The sequence below is a fragment of the Mastomys coucha genome, unplaced genomic scaffold (assembly GCF_008632895.1).
Source record: "Mastomys coucha isolate ucsf_1 unplaced genomic scaffold, UCSF_Mcou_1 pScaffold9, whole genome shotgun sequence".
NCBI classification, from domain to species: domain Eukaryota; kingdom Metazoa; phylum Chordata; class Mammalia; order Rodentia; family Muridae; genus Mastomys; species Mastomys coucha.
Genome location: NW_022196915.1, coordinates 7,410,354 through 7,427,869, shown reverse-complemented (window position 1 = coordinate 7,427,869; position 17,516 = coordinate 7,410,354). Strand labels below are relative to the sequence as shown.

General features: G+C 47.1%; 1 protein-coding gene across 2 annotated transcripts; it reads left to right on the top strand.

The window, feature by feature from the left end:
* The first annotated feature begins 7,612 nt into the window (after positions 1–7,612).
* On the top strand, positions 7,613–16,940 carry Synpo2l (synaptopodin 2 like). Of its 2 annotated transcripts, XM_031362042.1 has the most exons (4): positions 7,613–7,840; positions 9,120–9,271; positions 9,670–10,187; positions 13,346–16,940. In XM_031362042.1, the coding sequence occupies exons 1-4, from the start codon at positions 7,736–7,738 to the stop codon at positions 15,511–15,513; spliced, it is 2,943 nt and encodes a 980-aa protein (XP_031217902.1). In that variant the 5' UTR covers positions 7,613–7,735; the 3' UTR covers positions 15,514–16,940. The 2 variants fall into 2 exon arrangements, with proteins under 2 accessions (XP_031217902.1, XP_031217903.1); XM_031362043.1 differs by lacking the exons at positions 7,613–7,840; positions 9,120–9,271; positions 9,670–10,187 and adding an exon at positions 11,244–11,399.
* Positions 16,941–17,516: the final 576 nt, after the last annotated feature.

Below are 17,516 nucleotides of genomic sequence, written 5' to 3'. Positions count from 1 at the left end.
TTCCGCCCCATGCTCTAGGGCTAGGCCACTCCTTCTGCCACGTCGGCCTTAGGCATGCTTCCGGGAACCCGGATGTTGCGCATGCGTATGTGTTCTATCCCGGCATGGACGCAGTCTGCAAAGTATTGCTGAGTTGCTGCTTTTTTGGTTTGTTTGTTTGCTTTTTTGCTTTTCAGAATTTTCCACATTTTCCAGATTTTCTTTATGGCTTTACCAGCTGAGAGGCTATTAAGAAAACTAGGTCAGATTATTTTTAGTAACGCTTCCTTCGTCGTGTCTTGACATTAAGGACCGCTAGTCTTGTATCCACTTCCTGTTAACCTTTCACCCCTTTGATTTGCATCCCTCAGGCACAGCTCACCCCGACCTTTGAGCCACACGTGGTGGTGGTAGGGAGGATACTAACCCCTGCTATGACAAATTGTGTGCTTATTAGTTCAAGTTTGGGCAGATTAGTTTAATGTTTGGACAACTTCTGCCCCGATTTATTTCTTTAATGAAAAGAATGCCTATCGGACAGTGAGTTGGGATGAATTTAGATGTTTCCTAAGATTGTCTAGTATAGTGTTTATTCAATAAAGATTAGTTACCGTTTTATTCCTTGCCCTTTTTTTTATAAACGTAAAACTCTTCCAGAATATAACGATCTCCCGGCTCTCTGTTAAAAGAACTACAATTCTTTCAGTAATTGTAAGATTCTTTAGAGAATAATTTTAACTAATCAATAATCATTGCTCTTTTTTCCTCTAATCAGTTTTTTTGAGACTGGATCTCAACTTATAGGCAGACTGTCCTGAAACTGGATATATAACCCATGATCACCTTGAACTCACACTTTTTATGCTTCCACCTCTCTATTGCATTCATTGTAATCCTTTCTATACTGTTAGGCTTTAGCACTTTGGGCCAACCCAGGTTCTAGGTTTCATGAATAGAGTAGGCAAAATATTTTGTGGGGATTTTTTTCCTACATAATGGTAGTTACACAGTAATGCATGCTTAGGAAAAAAAATGGGCATTTAAGTTTGCATGTGTGTTACTAACCAGGCAGTTGTTTCTGTCTAACTTGTTTTAATTTATTTTATTTATTTTTTATTTTATTTTATTTTATTTTGGTTTTTCGAGACAGGGTTTCTCTGTATAACCCTGGCTGTCCTGGAGCTCACTCTGTAGACCAGGCTGGCCTCAGAAATCTGCCTGCCTTTGCCTCCCAAGTGCTGGGATTAAAGGAGTGTGCCACCATCGCCCAGCTTAAAACTCATATATAGGTGTTTTGCCTGTGCACTTTGTGAATACTACAGAGGCCAGAAGAGGGCACTGGATCCCCTGGAACTAGAGTTAACAAAATCTTGTTAAAAGATAAGTGGATGCTGGAACTCAAACCCAAGTCATCTAGAAGAGCAGCCAAAGTAATTTGTCACCAGCCCTGTTTCTATCCAGTTTTAAAATACTGTCAGTGGGCCCAGCAGTGGTGGTGCATATTTTTAATCCCAATCTTGAAAATCCCAATCCCTGTCTCTAAAAACCAAAAAAAAAAAAAAAAAAAAAAAAAAAAAAAAAAAGCCAGAGGAGCCTAGGATCAGTATCAACTGAGACTTGTTAGAATTGTAAATTAATTTTTTCATATTTATTTGGGGTTTTTTTCAGACAGGTTTTCTCTATGTAGCCCTGGCTGTCCTAGAACTCACTCAGTAGACCAGGTTGGCCTTGAACTCAGAAATCTGCCTGCCTCTGCCCCCCAAGTGCTAGGATTATAGGGGTGCATTACCACCACTCTGCTTTTGTGTCTGCCTGCCTTTCCTCTCTCTCTCCCTCTCCCTCCCCCCCCCCATAGGAGGTCTCACTGTATAACCCTTCTGAACTAATTGTGTGGATCCAACTGGCCTCCAACTCACAGACATCCTTCTGCTTCTGCACCCAGAGAGCTGGGATTAAAATGCCACCAAACCTGGCTAGAAATGTACATTTCTTTTTTTGTTTATTTGTTTTGTTTGTTTTTTTGTTTCTGTTTTTTGTTTTTTGCTTTTTGTTTTTTGTTTTTTTTTTTTTTGAGACAGGGTTTCTCTGTGTAGTCCTGGCTGTCCTGGAACTCACTCTGTAAACCAGGCTGGCCTCGAACTCAGAAATCCACCTGCCTCTGCCTCCCAAGTGCTGGAATTAAAGGCATGCACCACCACCACCCGGCAGAAATGTACATTTCTAATTCATCTAGATGTAGTTCAGTTTTGGAGACAGGGCTCAACAAACAGTAGTCCCTTACAGCAACTTTGATAAATGACTCCCTCCTGGATGATTCTCTTGCTGACTAACAGTTGTCTAGTTTAAGGATTTGCCAACTGCAGGGACTGAGCGAGTGGAGTATGACTGGAATGAGCAGGATTGACCAGAGTGAGCAGATATCCTAAAAAATTCAATTCCCAACATGAAGGCTCACAACCATCTGTACAGCTACAGTGTACTCGCATAAATAAATACATAAATCTTAAAAAAAAAATTGCTAAGTGCAACTAACATTTGTTGAACACTTGAGCTGCCCAAGCTCGAGCCCTCACCTTAGCATTTCACATGATTTATCCCATTCATATTTCTTTTTTTTTAGAGATTTATTTATTATAATAATTAAGTACACTGTAGCTGTCTTCAGACACACCAGAAGAGGGCATCAGATCTTATTATGGGTAGTTGTGAGCCACCATGTGATTGCTGGGATTTGAACTCTGGACCTTCGGAAGAGCAGTCAGTGCTCTTACCCACTGAGCCATCTCTCCAGCCCCCCATTCATATTTCATTTCACAAAAAGAAGCAGATATAATCTGTCTTACTTAAAGTTACACACTCTTTTTTTTTTTCTGGGATCCGAACTCAGGACCTTCGGAAGAGCAGTCAGTGCTCTTACCTGCTGAGCCATCTCGCCAGCCCCAAGTTACACACTCTTAATAAAAGCTAAGATCCACACAGCTTCAAGATGAAGGCTATAAATTGCATTTAAAATTTTCCTATAACTCAACCTTGCACTTAGAAAAGAGGCAGAGGCAGAGGATCAGAATCTCAGGCACCACCTTGTTTATAATAAATTCAAGGCCAGATCAAGCTATATAAGACCCTGTCTTTTATATCTATATATATAGATTTACTTATTTATTTATTTATTTATTTTGGTTTTTGGTTTTTCAAGACAGGGTTTCTCGTATAGCCCTGGCTGTCCTGGAACTCACTCTGTAGACCAGGCTGGCCTCGAACTCAGAAATCCTCTGCCTCCCAAGCGCTGAGATTAAAGGCGTGCGCCACCACCGCCCAGCTTAGATTTATTTATTTATTTACTTACTTAATGTCTGTGAGTACACTGTTGCTGTCTTCAGACACACCAGAAGAGGGCATCGGATCCCATTACAGATAGTTGTGAGCCACCATGTGGTTGCTGGGAATTGAACTCAGGACCTCTGGAAGAGCAGTTAGTGCTCTTAACCTCTGAACCATCTCAGAAGGATGGTGCCCTCTTCTGGTGAGTCTGAAGACAGCTACAGTGTAGTGTACTCATATAGTAAATAAAATAAAAAAAATCTTTAAGAATAAATAGCTGGGCAGTGGTGGCGCATGCCTTTAATCCCAGCACTTGGGAGGCAAAGGCAGGCAGATTTCTGTGTTTGAGGCCAGCCTGGTCTACAGAGTGAGGACAACAAGGGCTACACAGAGAAACCCTGTCTTGAAAAGCCAAAATAAATAAATGAATGAATATTTTTTTAAAAAAGTGTTGTGGGTGATTCTGATATGCAGGGAGTGTTAGTTAATGCCATTGGTATAGCATAATGGCTGGCACATAGGTAGCATTTGACTTTTTCTTTTTAAATTTTTTACTTATTTATTTCATGTATGTGAGTACACTGTAGCTGTCTTCAGACACACCAGAAGAGGGCATCAGATCTCATTACAGATGGTTGTGAGCCACTATGTGGTTGCTGAGAATTGAACTCAGCACCTCTGGAAGAGCAGTCAGTGCTCTTAACTGCTGAGCCATCTCTCCAGCCTGACTTTTTTTTTTTTTTTTTAAGGTAGGATCTTTTTGTGTTGTTCAAGGTAGGCAAATCTTGACCTTCTGTACCCAAGCAATCTTTCTGCCTCAGTCTCCTGAGTATTCGGGACTTTAGTAGTATTCATTAACACACACACACACACACACACACATCATAAATAAAAACAATAAGAGGATGTGTAATCTCAGGTTAACTCTTATTTCCGTAAATTATTGGTGCATAAAAGTAAAAGGCTAATTGGTAAAAATAAATAAATAAATAAAAATAAAAAACAAGGAGGCTGAAGAGATGGCTCAGCAGTTATGAGCATTGGCTGCTCTTCCAAAGGACCTGAGTTCAATTCCCAACACCCACATGGTGGCTCACAACTGTCTGTAATGGAATCTGATGCCCTCTTCTGGTGTGTCTGAAGACAGCGACAGTGTATTCATACATAAAATAAATAAATAAATCTTTAAAAAATAAATAAATAAATAAATAACAAAAGTAAAACTAAGGGACTGGCAGAGATGGTTCAACAGTTAAGAATGTTTGCAGCTCTTGCAAAAGACCCATTTGTTTCCCAGGACCTACACTGAGAGGTTTCTAACCATCTGTGAGTCCAACTCCGGGAGATATAATACCCCCTTCTTGACTCTAGTCACTTAAAGTCACATGCACATACCCACACACAAACATTTGAATAATCAATGAAGAGAGGTCTATATGCTTTTTTTTTTTACTGGTAAAGTCAAGTGACTTTGTGAAATCACACTAATAATAAGGTAACAAGAACTCAGATATTGTTGTTCTAACTCTAAATTCTGATTTTTATAACTGTATCATAACTAGGATCTATCACACACCAGCAGAACTGTAGTGGGTTGGTCTGGTCCTGCTCTTATTCAAATGCTAAGTCTGTACCCTAAGATCTGGTTGCTCCAAGATGAGCAGATCATCATGTATACCAGCTTCTGTTATATAAATCTTGCTCCCCATGATCGGTTAATAAAGATGTCTACAGCCTGTAGCTGGGCAGAAGAGAGGTAGGTGGGGCTTTGGTTCCTGGGCTTGGGGTCTGAGGCAAGGACCATAAGAGAGTGGAAGACGAAGGAAGAAGTCACTATGTGGTAGGTGGATCATGAGCGTATGGCCATGAGGGCCAGCCTCTTGGAGTAGGAGTGGCCCAGGTGGAACATAGCAAGAGCTATCTCGAGGTTACTGACAGGGAAGTAGACAAAATAGCATAGAGGATTCACATCTGCCCAGCTCTAGTGCTTTAAGATTTACTATAAATATAAAGGTTTTGTGCCCTTTATTTGGCAACTAAATGATCTAAGGTGCAGTAGAAATGCCCAATTAATATTTATTACTGGGAGACTTACAATCACCTGACTCCAGCTCCAGGATATATAATGCCCTCTTCTTGTCATTTGAACTCAGATGCACAAACCCTATCCACTGATGACCAGTTACCACCTGAGAATGTTATGTTTTGTTACAGAAAGATGTTTTATAATGTGGGACACATTTATACAATGGAAACTTAGAAACAAGTAGAGATTTTATTAATATCAACAGTCACTTGTTTACACACACATCTCTGTATCCATGTTTCATGACCCCCCATCCCCTGCTTTACATTGTGATAGTAATTTAGTTAAGCAAAAGTTCACTGGTAACAAGCTGAGTTACAGAATATAATAAAATGCAGCTCGTGGCTTGGGAGGTGGAGAAAGGAAGGTCAGGAATTTGGAGTCCAACCCGAGTTACATGCAACTGCCTCAAAAGAAAAACAAAACAAAACAAAACAAAAATCAGATTGTGGACCATAGCAGACATCCCTTGCCTTCAACTTTTTAATGGTCTGGGAGACATATAAATAATCTATATGACCAACTGACATATAGATAATCTACATGGTCAGCTGAAAAATGAAAGTGTGCACAAGAAACCCACGTTGCCGGAGAAAGGAGGATCTGGGAGACAGTTAGAAAATGCGTTAAGGAAGAGGCATCAAAACAACTGGATCAGAGGTGATTAGACTTCTCCACAGTCCCCAGCCTCGCAGTACAGAATACAGATTCTCAATAGTAATAGAGGCACGCCTGCATCAGCCCCCTTGAATCATTCACGTTCAGTTACTTGATTCTAATTTACTCTAACTGTCACTAATTTAAAAGTATATCATTGTGTGTGACGTGTGTAGGAGCATGCAACGCATTCTGATATGTGGGTCATAAGGACAGTTGTGTGGACTGCTGCCCTTCAGTGGCTTGGAGGTTGCTTTTGTTGAAAAGAGCTGACTTCTGTCTTGGAACTCACTCTATAGACCAGGCTGGCCTCCAACTCAGAAATCTGCCTGCCTCTGCCTCCCAAGTGCTGGGATTAAAGATGTGTGCCACCACTGCCTGGCCTGAGAGCTGACTTTTCAATTGGACCTCTGAAAGTGTCCAATGAGTGACAGCTTGCTGTCATACACACACACACACACACACACACACACACACACACAGAGAGAGAGAGAGAGAGAGAGAGAGAGAGAGAGAGAGAGAGAGAGAGAGAGAGAGAGAGAGAACTGTGCAGGCTGGGGATATAGCCCAGAACTCCATCTTTTTTGTACCATGCACAAAGCCTGATTCTATCCCTTGTATCACAGGAGGAAACATATAAAAATGATCTTTGTGCTTTGTGATTGCTTCACCACAAAATACCTTTCCCCAACTGAAGACCACCCTGCTGTTGTTGTTGGTTTGGTTTTTTTTTTAACACCCCAAGGTACACGTGGAGGTCAGAGGACAACTTTTGAAGTCATTTCCTTCCTTCCACCATGTGGGTACCAGGGAAAGAACTTAGGTCAGGCATCACTGAAATGATGGGTCATCTTATACATCTTCTTTAACTGTATCCTCTGGAGGAAAGTTTGAGGCCTGGATTTGTCATTTCTGGCCACTTGATGCATAAATTCTTATCCATCCATGTATGTATGTATGTAAGTATGTATGCATGTATGTATTTTAGATTTTTCTGTGTAGCCCTGGATATTCTAGAACTTGCTCTACAGACCAGGCTAGCCTTCAACTCAGAGATCTGACTGCCTCAGTTCCCCAAGTGCTAGGATTAAATTCCTATTCTTTCACAAAACTCAACTTTTCAATGCTGTGGCAAAGTGCACAAGCAAGTCCTGGTTCAAGAGTAAGTTCAAACAGCAAAGCAGCACTCTCCCCTGAGGAGTTTGTGGGAGCCAACTCCATCATTTCTCAGCAACTCTGGGACTGAAGTCTCTGTTGATGTCACTTTCCAATGGACTTTGGCCAAAAGCAGTTAAGTTCATGATCCTTGGGTGAAGGCACGGTGCCTGATAGATCACTTAGTTAAAAAACCCAGAGATCTGATACTGAGTCCTGACTAAAAGGTCCACGAAGTAAAAGGGAGGGCATGGAGGGCAGAAGTTTGTACTATAATTAGTTCTAGGAGTAACACAGTTGGGGGAGGGAAAATACAGCCAGCAACTATTTTGAGCAAGTTGTGATTGACAAGACATGTGTACTGGACTGTACTGATCCCAGGGCCAAGCTGCCTGCCTGTGGTGGTGGGGGTTGGGGAAAGGCCTGGGTCAGCAGGAGCAGGACAGCCGGACAGGCAGGCCGGACGGGGTACCAGCACCTCAACTTCTCTCTCAGGGACACTGTCCAAACTCCGGGGGCTACAGGCCAAGCTGTGCGATGGGTGCTGAGGAGGAGGTGCAGGTCACATTAGCAGGGGGAGCACCCTGGGGCTTCCGACTTCAGGGGGGGACCGAACAGAGGAAACCTTTACAGGTATCTAAGGTAAGGGAGAGCCCCCTGAAATGATGTCTCCTGGAGAAGGGAACCCAAGGGAAGTTGGGAAGAACCATGTGGTAGCTTTCTGGGCCGGGGGTGGGAGATGGGCAGTGGGCAGAGTAGGGGTTTGTAAAGAAGAGGTGGTGGGTAGGTGGGCAGGTAAGCATGCTCGAGGCTATAGGGGAGCAGACTGTGACCATAAGCTCCTGGAGGACTATTAGCAAAGCCAATTCTTATTTCAGGGAGCAGAGCAAAAAGAAGGCCCTGCGTCAGTACTGTAGGAAAAGAGGCTGAGTCTGGTCATCCAGTATTTGCTCTCCTAAGTGTGTGAGCCTCTCTACTCCAAACCCCAGGAATGTAGGGAAGGTTCTAATTTCTCTCTGACTAAACTGATATGTGACAAGCTGAAGCAGTCTCGCCCAGCCCAGCCCAGCCCAACCCTGTCCTGTCCTGCCCTACCCTATCCTACCCTACCCTGCCTTCAGTGTTCCTCCTCTAAGCCATATGCATCCTCTTACTAGGCAAGACTAGATGCTAGATTCTCTTAGGAAGCCATTAGCCTATGGCTTCACCCTACAGACTTAATTTTCTGGACTGTGAAATATGGGTTACAAAAGTATCAATTTTATAAACCATTCTAAGAATTAAGTACAGTATTTCACACAGTGCAGTGAGAACTCAGCCTGGCATCACAGTCTCCCAGAATATAGCTGGGTCACTTCAGTCTGGAATACCATTCTAAAATGTCAACACACAACCGCACCTGGGATTTCTTTCTTTTTTTAAAGATTTGTTTATTTTATATATGTGACTACACTGTCAATGTCTTCAGACACACCAGAAGAGGGCACCAGATCCTATACAGCCATGATGTGGTTGCTGGGAATTGAACTCAGGACCTCTGGAAGAGCAGTCAGTAACTCTTAACCTCTGAGCCATCTCTCCAGCCCCAAGGCACCTGGGATTTCAAAACTTAGAAAAGAACTGGCCAGTAGAGCTACTGTTCTTGGAAGAAAATGCTGGGGACTCACCATTTCTTAGCTCTCAGCCACGGAGTTCTCTCCATCCCTGTTGCAGTCAGTGGTTACTCTGCTGCCTCCCTCTAGACCTCTCTATCCCTTACCTCTAGATAGGCCTTCCTGGTAGCACCCCAGACATCTCCCTACCCTTTTTACCGCCCCCTCCCCCAGATCATCAGAAGTCAAAAACCTCTCACATGGGTCCTTTTTGTCACTCCATCCCTACTGGAGCTCTCCATAATCCATGCTCTCTCCTCTAACACCAGATCCGGAGACGGAGCCAGGCTGGCAGAGCAGGACTCCGGGAGAGGGACCAGCTCTTAGCGATCAATGGGGTTTCTTGCACCAACTTCTCCCATGCCAGTGCCATGACCCTCATTGATGCCTCGGGGCGTCAACTTGTCCTTACTGTGAGGAGGTATGGAGTCCTCCCATCCTTTTTCCCTGGCCTAGGTCTCTCCTTGCCTGTCTCAGCTCTGTCTCACTGGCCTGGCTTCAGTAACTAATAAGTACTTCTTCTGATTATGTTTTTCTGGGAAGAATGTTTGCATGTTACCTCCTAATGGAATGAATGTATCTGCAACCCAGGGATGGGAGCAAGCATGTGAATGGCTTGGCTGGTGGACTTCAACCCTTTGCCTGTCTCCTCCTTCTTACATCTTCCTCAAAGCCCTCAGACCTCCTCTCTTCCTAGCCCACCTACTCCACCTGTATGCCAGTCCCTTCTGTCTCCACTGCCTTGCCCCTTCACCCTCTCCAGAGCTGTTAGTTCTGTCGCTTCCTCTTTCAAACTCTGTCCTCATTTCTATCCTCCAGGGTAGCAGATGAAGGGTCTGTGAGATCTCCATCTCCAGGAGAGCTTCAGGTGCTGTCACCCTTATCTCCATTGAGTCCTGAGCCCCCTGGTGCTCCTATTTCCCAGGCTCTTCAGCCTACAAGCCTTCGTTCACCCCCTGACAGTGAAGCTTACTATGGAGAGACAGATAGTGATGTTGATGGCCCTGCCACACAAGAGAAGCCACGCCGAACCCGCCGCCGAGGTCCTGCAAGGCCTTTCCTTCCAGGAGCCCCACCTGATGAGGTGTACCTGTCTGACAGTCCTGCAGAACCAGCACCTGTTAAAACTGGCTCTCCCAGTCAGGGTGACAGCCGAGTAAGCTCCCCATCTTGGGAGGAAGGGACGGCAGCCCTTCAGCCGCCACCAGCAGAGGCACTTCTGTTACCCCATGGTCCACTCCGGCCTGGTCCTCATCTCATCCCTATGGTGGGCCCTGTCCCCCACCCAGTGGCAGAAGATCTCACTACCACCTACACCCAGAAGGCCAAGCAAGCCAGTGAGTGCCTAAATCCATTTGTTTTCGATCAGAATCTGAGTCCTAAATCTGTGCCTTCATATCCACCCACACATTCTACCTACCTCATGTTCCCTGGGAAACAGTGTTTGGGGACAGGCTGAGAAGAGTAATGAAGGAGAGGAAAATAATTGTATTCATGGTCCCTAGTTATCTTTGCTATAAGATAACTAGCTTATACAATAACTCAATCCAAACTAAGAACAGACAACAGAGGGGAAATGGGGAAGGGATCTGACTGAAGTTTTGGGTGGTGGTGGTGGTGGTGGTGGTGTTCGTTTTGCTAGATGTCAGGATGGAGGGAGAAGAAAGAATGGTTCGAGGTAGAGAGCACCTGAAAGTAATGTGAGGCTATCGGGCTCTTCACAGCGTTAATTGTAGGCACAATATGAACCATATTTGTAAGTTTGTTTGGGATTCCCAGGGACTAGAAAAATAGGAAGTGGGAAAGGGAGAGATCTTTGGTTTCCTATTTCCAGCAAGAATGTGGACCTGGGCAGAACAGGCTCACTATTTTGATGTGAGCTCCAGAATGAGATCTAGTGAAGTTTCTCTCTGTCCTGGGCCTCCCATGCCCCTCCCATAGATTTTTTTTTTTTTCTGCCACTTTTGAAATCTCAGGATTCACTCTCTCTAGTAATCTTTCTTCTCTTCCACCATTCTGATTCTCAATTCGGAAAGTTTTATGTCTTTGAATTTGCAGAGGCTAAAAGTATAAGAGTTTCTAGTCTGCCATCCTGAGAGCATCCCATATCCTATGAAAAATTCCAGATGCATGCTCACGATCCCACACATACTCCCAATTCTCATTTTAGCACCCCCTCCCTTCCCATCATGCTGGGCAAGATTCTATGCAATGGCTCAGGTTTATTTTTAGCCGGGCAGACCTCACGGTTCAGAGAGGGTGGGGTGAGGGGAAGGGGAGGCAGGTGCCCATGTCTATCACACTAGGAGTTGTGGGACAGGGAAAGAAGGGAGGGGGACATGTTCTAAAAACAGCTGGGTGAGCTCATTCAGCTGCCAGCTCTGGGGACAAGACAAAGGGGCTTTAAAAGGCCTTGGGGGTGGCTCAAGCTGGTCCTGCTCCAGCCAGCACCGCCATTCTCAGCATGGAGACCACCATCCAAGAGCCCCTCAGCCAAGCCAGCTGTGACAAAGCCCCAGCTCCTGAGCTCCAAGACCCATTCTATGCAGGTACTACCCTATTCCACTCAAGAGAGTGCTGGGGGCTAGAGTGGAGGGTAACATCATAGCAGTGGGGGGAAGGGCGGTCTTTGGGGAAGGCCATTCTCCTGTACTCTCTCTTTTTTGCCATCCTTCCCCTCCTTCTTTCAGGAAAGTGTCACCTTCCCTTTTTCAGAATGGGTTGATGCTAAGACCACATGGCGGGGGGTTAATGGCCACATGAGCTGTGGGAAGCTCATAGGACAAGAGTGAGAAGTGAGAGTGCACTGTGATCACATCTTCATGTGCACATGTATGTGCGAATCTGGGAGAAGATATCTAAGAACAAGAACGTGGTGTAGCATTACACTGTGAGCAGCTTACGTCAAGAAAGCATAATGGTTGCTCCCAGTGGGCCTTGGCAGTGTGTTAAATGCTTAGTTGACTTATCTCACTGTGTCCATGTGATCTTATGAAGAGGTAGCCATTGTCATTCTCATGAAGTAATTCTCCCAGAACTGAATTCTGACTCTGGTGTCTATTCTCTCATGGATAGTGCTATTCTGTGTTATACACGTGGGGGCAAAAGGAATGAGGTCCCTAATTAGAAAGCAGCTTGAAAGGAAAAGTAGTTGGAATGTCAGGAATTTTCCAGGAGGAACTGGGGACTGTAGACAAGAAAGAATCCGTGTCCAGGGCGGGGTCTTATAGCAGGCAGCCCTTCCCACTTCCTGGCCCCACCTACTCAGGCCCCACATAGTATAGGAACTCCTGTGTTGGTCCTTCACCACATAGACCCTCTCATGCCCACCTGATAGGGCTGTTCTGTTGAGTTCTCTACTTGAAAGGCAGGGCAAATGGGAGAGGAAACCATGCTAGCCTCCAAAGCCATCTCCTCAGTGCCAGCAGCAGTTTGTGAGAAAGAGAATGTCTTTACCTGGTGACCTTGAAATCTCCTAAAGGCTTAGGGGGTTGCCTTGGAGATCAGCACTCTGCCGCTCTGCCTTTTCCTGCATCTTGGATCCAAGCTTATCCCTGGATGTGAGGAGCAGAGGTATGAAGCACAAAGGAATGTTCTAGCAGTTGGGAGGGCCAAGATTTGTTCTAAAATCCTGTCTACACTATACCAGAGCCTCTACAGGGAAAACTCTGGAAAGAACTACCTGGAGCATGTCTGTCTGCAAACGTATTTGACTTTGACGACTCTGTGTTTGTATATGTGAACTGATATGTGTATAAGCTGGAATGCTTGTGAATAAGAAAAGTACAACGGAGAAATTGTGCCCAGAGCTGGCTTTCAGCAAGGTGTGTGGGCAGTTATTTCTGAGTGTTTATGATGTGTGGAAATGAACAACTTGATGGGTAGAACTGTGAATGAAGAGCCTCATGTTAAGAATCTGTATGTTGGGCCGGGTGTGGTAATGCATGCCTTTAATTCCAGCACTTGAGAGACAGCAGCAGTTGGATCTCTGTGAGTTCAAGGCCGGCCTGGTCTACATATCACTTCTAGGACAGCCAGGGCTATAAAGAGAGACCCTGTTACAAAAAGAGTCTCTGTGTCCTAGTTATAGGGGTAACAGGGGGGAAGTGGGAGTAAGGTCCATGCTTTGTGAGGAGCCCACTTACAAAGTATGGCAGAAGAAAAGCACTCTTTATCTCTTCCCTCTCAAGGCTGTGTCTGATTTTCCTGCCAGTCAAGAATGGGAGGCAGGTGAAGAATGTGTGAAGTGGATAAGGCTCATCTCCTGGAAAAAGAGGAATGCAATCTAGGGATGAGGGGACAGAAGGGATGTGGTGCGGCAGTGTCTCTGTCCTTGCTTTCACCTTTCCCCTTCTATTCTATCTCAGTCAGAAGACTTTGCCACAGGCAAGAGACATTGTCCTTTCAGTGAAAAAACAGGAGGTAGGAGCTTTGGGGAGCAGGACTAGAACAGGCTGGGAAGCCCCCTGATTAATCTACCTCTTCATCTCCTCAGAACTGCAACGCGCAGAAAGCCTCCAAGAGAAGAGCGTGAAGGAGGCCAAGACCAAATGCCGGACCATTGCATCCTTGCTAACAGCAGCCCCCAACCCTCACTCCAAGGGGGTGCTTATGTTTAAGAAGCGGCGGCAGAGAGCCAAGAAGTACACCCTAGTGAGTTTCGGGGCTGCCGCTGGGACGGGAACAGAGGAAGAGGACGGCATCCCCCCAACGAGTGAGTCGGAGCTGGACGAGGAGGCCTTCTCAGACGCCCGAAGCCTTACTAATCAATCTGACTGGGACAGCCCTTATCTAGACATGGAGCTGGCTAGAGCTGGCTCAGGCACAGCAGAGAGTCAGAACTCTGGACTGGGAGGGCAGCTAAGTGAGGTCTCTGGGCGAGGGGTCCAGCTCTTTGAACAGCAGCGCCAGCGGGTAGCCTCCAGCTCCCAGGAGTTGGCTCCCGTGGGCCTAGCAACCATGCTTAATGGGCAGAGTCTGCAGTCCCCACCTCGAGCACAGAGTGCTCCCCCAGAGGCAGCTGTGCTCCCACTCAGCCCTTTGTCGGTCCCTGCAGCCAGCCCTACCCCCTTCTTCCCGGATGGTGGAGCCCCCAGCCCTGCGCCAAGTATCTTTAATAGGTCAGCCAGACCTTTTACCCCAGGTTTACAAGGGCAAAGGTCAGGTACCACTTCAGTGATTTTCCGGCCCTTAGCCCCTAAGAAGGTGAATGAAGGCTTGGGGGGCACTAGCCCCATCCTGCCCCCCTTCGCAGCCCCTCCACAGGGGCCCACCCCTCTACCCAGCTTCACCACAGTGGTGCCCAGCCACACGCCGCCGGTCTCCGGGGCTTCCAGCAGCACCCAACGCTCCTCCGGTCCCGTGACCGCTACCAGCTCCTTGTACATCCCAGCCCCGAGTCGGCCCGTTACACCAGGAGGCGCCCCAGAGCCTCCCACTCCTCCTAGCGCTGCCGCCATGACCTCCACCGCTTCCATCTTCTTGTCCACTCCTCTGAGAAACTCTGCGCGCCCGGAGGCGCCGGTCCCCGCGGCTCCGGAGCCTGCCAGCGCTCGGGAGCAGCGCATCTCTGTGCCAGCTGCCCGCACCGGCATCCTGCAGGAGGCTAGGCGCCGGGGCACCCGCAAGCAGATGTTCCGGCCTGGGAAGGAAGAGACGAAGAACTCGCCCAACCCGGAGCTGCTATCGCTGGTGCAGAACCTGGATGAAAAACCTCGGGCCGGCGGTGCCGAATCTGGCCCGGAGGAGGACGCTTTAAGCCTCGGAGCCGAAGCCTGTAACTTCATGCAGCCACTAGGGGGCAGGAGTTACAAGACCATGTCTCAAGTGTCACCGAAAACCCCGCCTCCAATGGCTCCCAAAACCCCACCCCCTACAACACCTAAGACTCCACCCCCTGTGGCTCCTAAACCAGGGTCTCGAGGGCTTCTTGATGGGCTAGTGAATGGATCCACACCTATGGTTGGAATCCCCGAGCCTCCAAGGCTGCAGGGGAGGGGTGGGGAGCTATTTGCCAAACGGCAGAGCCGTGCCGACAGGTACGTGGTGGAAGCTACACCAGGCTCTAGCTTTAATCCAGGCCTTCGCCCTAGAAGTCCTTCTCCCACACCCTCACTGCCACCATCCTGGAAATACTCACCCAACATCCGTGCCCCACCTCCTATTGCTTACAACCCACTTCTCTCACCTTTTTTCCCCCAAGCTGCCCGAACTCTCCCTAATAAGGCTCAATCCCAGGGACCTCGGGCGACTCCTAAGCAGGGTATCAAGGCCCTAGATTTCATGCGGCATCAGCCATACCAACTTAAAACTGCCATGTTTTGTTTTGATGAGGGTCCTTCAACTCCTGACCCCACTTCAGGGCCTCCCAAAACTGCCCGAGTCCAGGAGATCCGCAGATTTTCCACTCCGGCACCCCAGCCCACTGCAGAACCCTTGGCTCCCACTGTGCTTGCCCCCAGAGCGGCTACCACATTGGACGAACCCATTTGGAGGGCAGAGCTGGCCTCATCCCCTGTCCCTAACCCAGACCATCAAGAGTCACTCAGGAGCTTTGCTGCCACTCCCAGTTCCTGTGGTTTCCAAGTAGCCAGGCCCCGGTTCTCAGCCACCAGAACAGGGTTGCAGGCCCATGTCTGGAGGCCTGGGGCAGGGCACCAGTGAGCAGGCCATAGGTCCCAGGACCAAGTAATGGAACTTAGATTCCCAGAAGTTTCTCGTGCTTTGTCCTACTGGCTTTCTCCCCACATCTGAGGTTGATTGCCTCTTGCCAGAGATAGTGTTTCCCCTCAGCTTCCTCAACCCCCTGCTGGGGCTTTTAAGTCCCTTATCTCTGCTTTGGAATTTTCTCTATATTTCCTTGCCTGTCTTGATTCTCCACCCAGAGTCTCAGTGGGTCTCTGTTTTTGTTTTACATTTGTGTTTCTCTGTGGGCAGCACTTTAGTGTCAGCTAAAAAGCATACTGTAAAAGTGACCAGTGAGATCTTAGGCAAAATGCTCACTCACTATAAGGCAAGCAACTAAGGAGTTGAATTGTGTGTGTCCCGAGCCCCTTGGTCCTCCATACTCTTCACTCTGCTTTCCCTAGGTTAGTTGGCATATGCCTAGGGGTGTGTGTGTGTGTGTGTGTGTGTGTGTGTGTGTGTGTGTGTGTGCGCGCGCGCGCGCGCGGGCACGAGTGCTTTCACAAATGTGTGTGGTTAGGATCTGCTCTAGAAAGACATCAAATACATATACATGTGTGCTTCTCTTGAGGCAAAGGTAAGAGGGGAGGTTTTTTCCTCCTACTGGAAGAGTCAGATAGCTTCATAAAGACCTATGGGGGACAAGAACTACTGCAGAAAGACTCCTGAGAGAGGAGTATCTGTGGCATGTAGAGATATGTGCACAGCATCTTGTGAAATTAATGAGTGACAAGACTGGGAGGCAGGAACAATTTTCATGGGCCTGAGTTATACAAGCTAGACGTGGAATAAAACTAAGAATTCTATTTCCTTGAAGTTAGCAACCAGGGCCCTGTGCTGAGCACACCAGAATCCAGAAAGTAGAAAAGAAAATTTCTTCTGAACCGCTTAATGAGTGTAAGACAGAAAGGATGGTGAAGAGAGCCAGAGTGGATGGAGAGAGCGAGGCAAAAACCAGGAACAAGGCTGGAATGAGAGAAAGTGACCAAAGGGAGAGGAAAGTTGGCCAACAAGAAACCAACTATGTGTGTGTGTGTGTGGGGGGGAGGTCTGGGAGAAGTTCTGAGTTCAGGAGAAGAATGCATTTGTTATAGCAAAGGTGTGAGGATGTTCAGTGGCTGTATTACCTCCCGTGAAGCTGACCTTCCACCCTTCTGGAGCTTATCCTGATGACCAGGGAAACACTGAGCCCAGCCTCCTTTGTGTCCCACCCTACCCGTAGAAGCCCAGCTCTTTGCAGCGTCAGACCCTCATGTCTGATCCCAGAAGGGAAGGACTCTCCTTCCGTGAAGACCACCACCAGCCATGGTTGCTGTTTGACCTGGAAACCAACTTTTTCCTTTGCAATATTGGGTGTCACAATTCTTTGGTTTGTACACAAGAATAAACGTATGCCCACAACCGTCTGTTTCTGTCATCTCTTCTGGTTTTATACCCAGTCCTGATTTCTTTGTGGTCTTTTCTAGCCCAGTGTGCTCATCCGATCCCAGCTCCTTGTCTCTCTTCCTGCCTTCCCCTCCTGCCCTGCCAATTGTCTCACTTTGATCGAGTCTCCTTCACAACTCCTCTGCAGTCATCCTCATCCCGCAGTCTCTCCATGTAGAGCCTCTCCCTCTTCTTCAGAAGCTCATTCTTTCTAGGCAAAGGCTCAGTTTGCACAACTCAGAGTTATCAGAAAGGCTCCCTGAGCCCTTTGCCATGGGCGTTTCCTGGCTCCCCGGAGGAAGTAGCTGTGTTAAGCATTCCCTAGGAATCACAAGATAGGAATACAGTGGCAGGTATGGATGGCATGGAAGACAGAAGAGAGAGAGTGTGGAGTGAGACTAAAATAAGAATTCCGGGACTGACTAGAAAGATGGAGAAGGAAAGTGTCATTACTTAGCTTACCAGCAGAGGGCACATTTGTGCCAATGACCAGATGTTCCCAAGTACAGAGTCCAATTCCAAAGAAAGGTCTGAGACATCATACCATGTCTTTATTT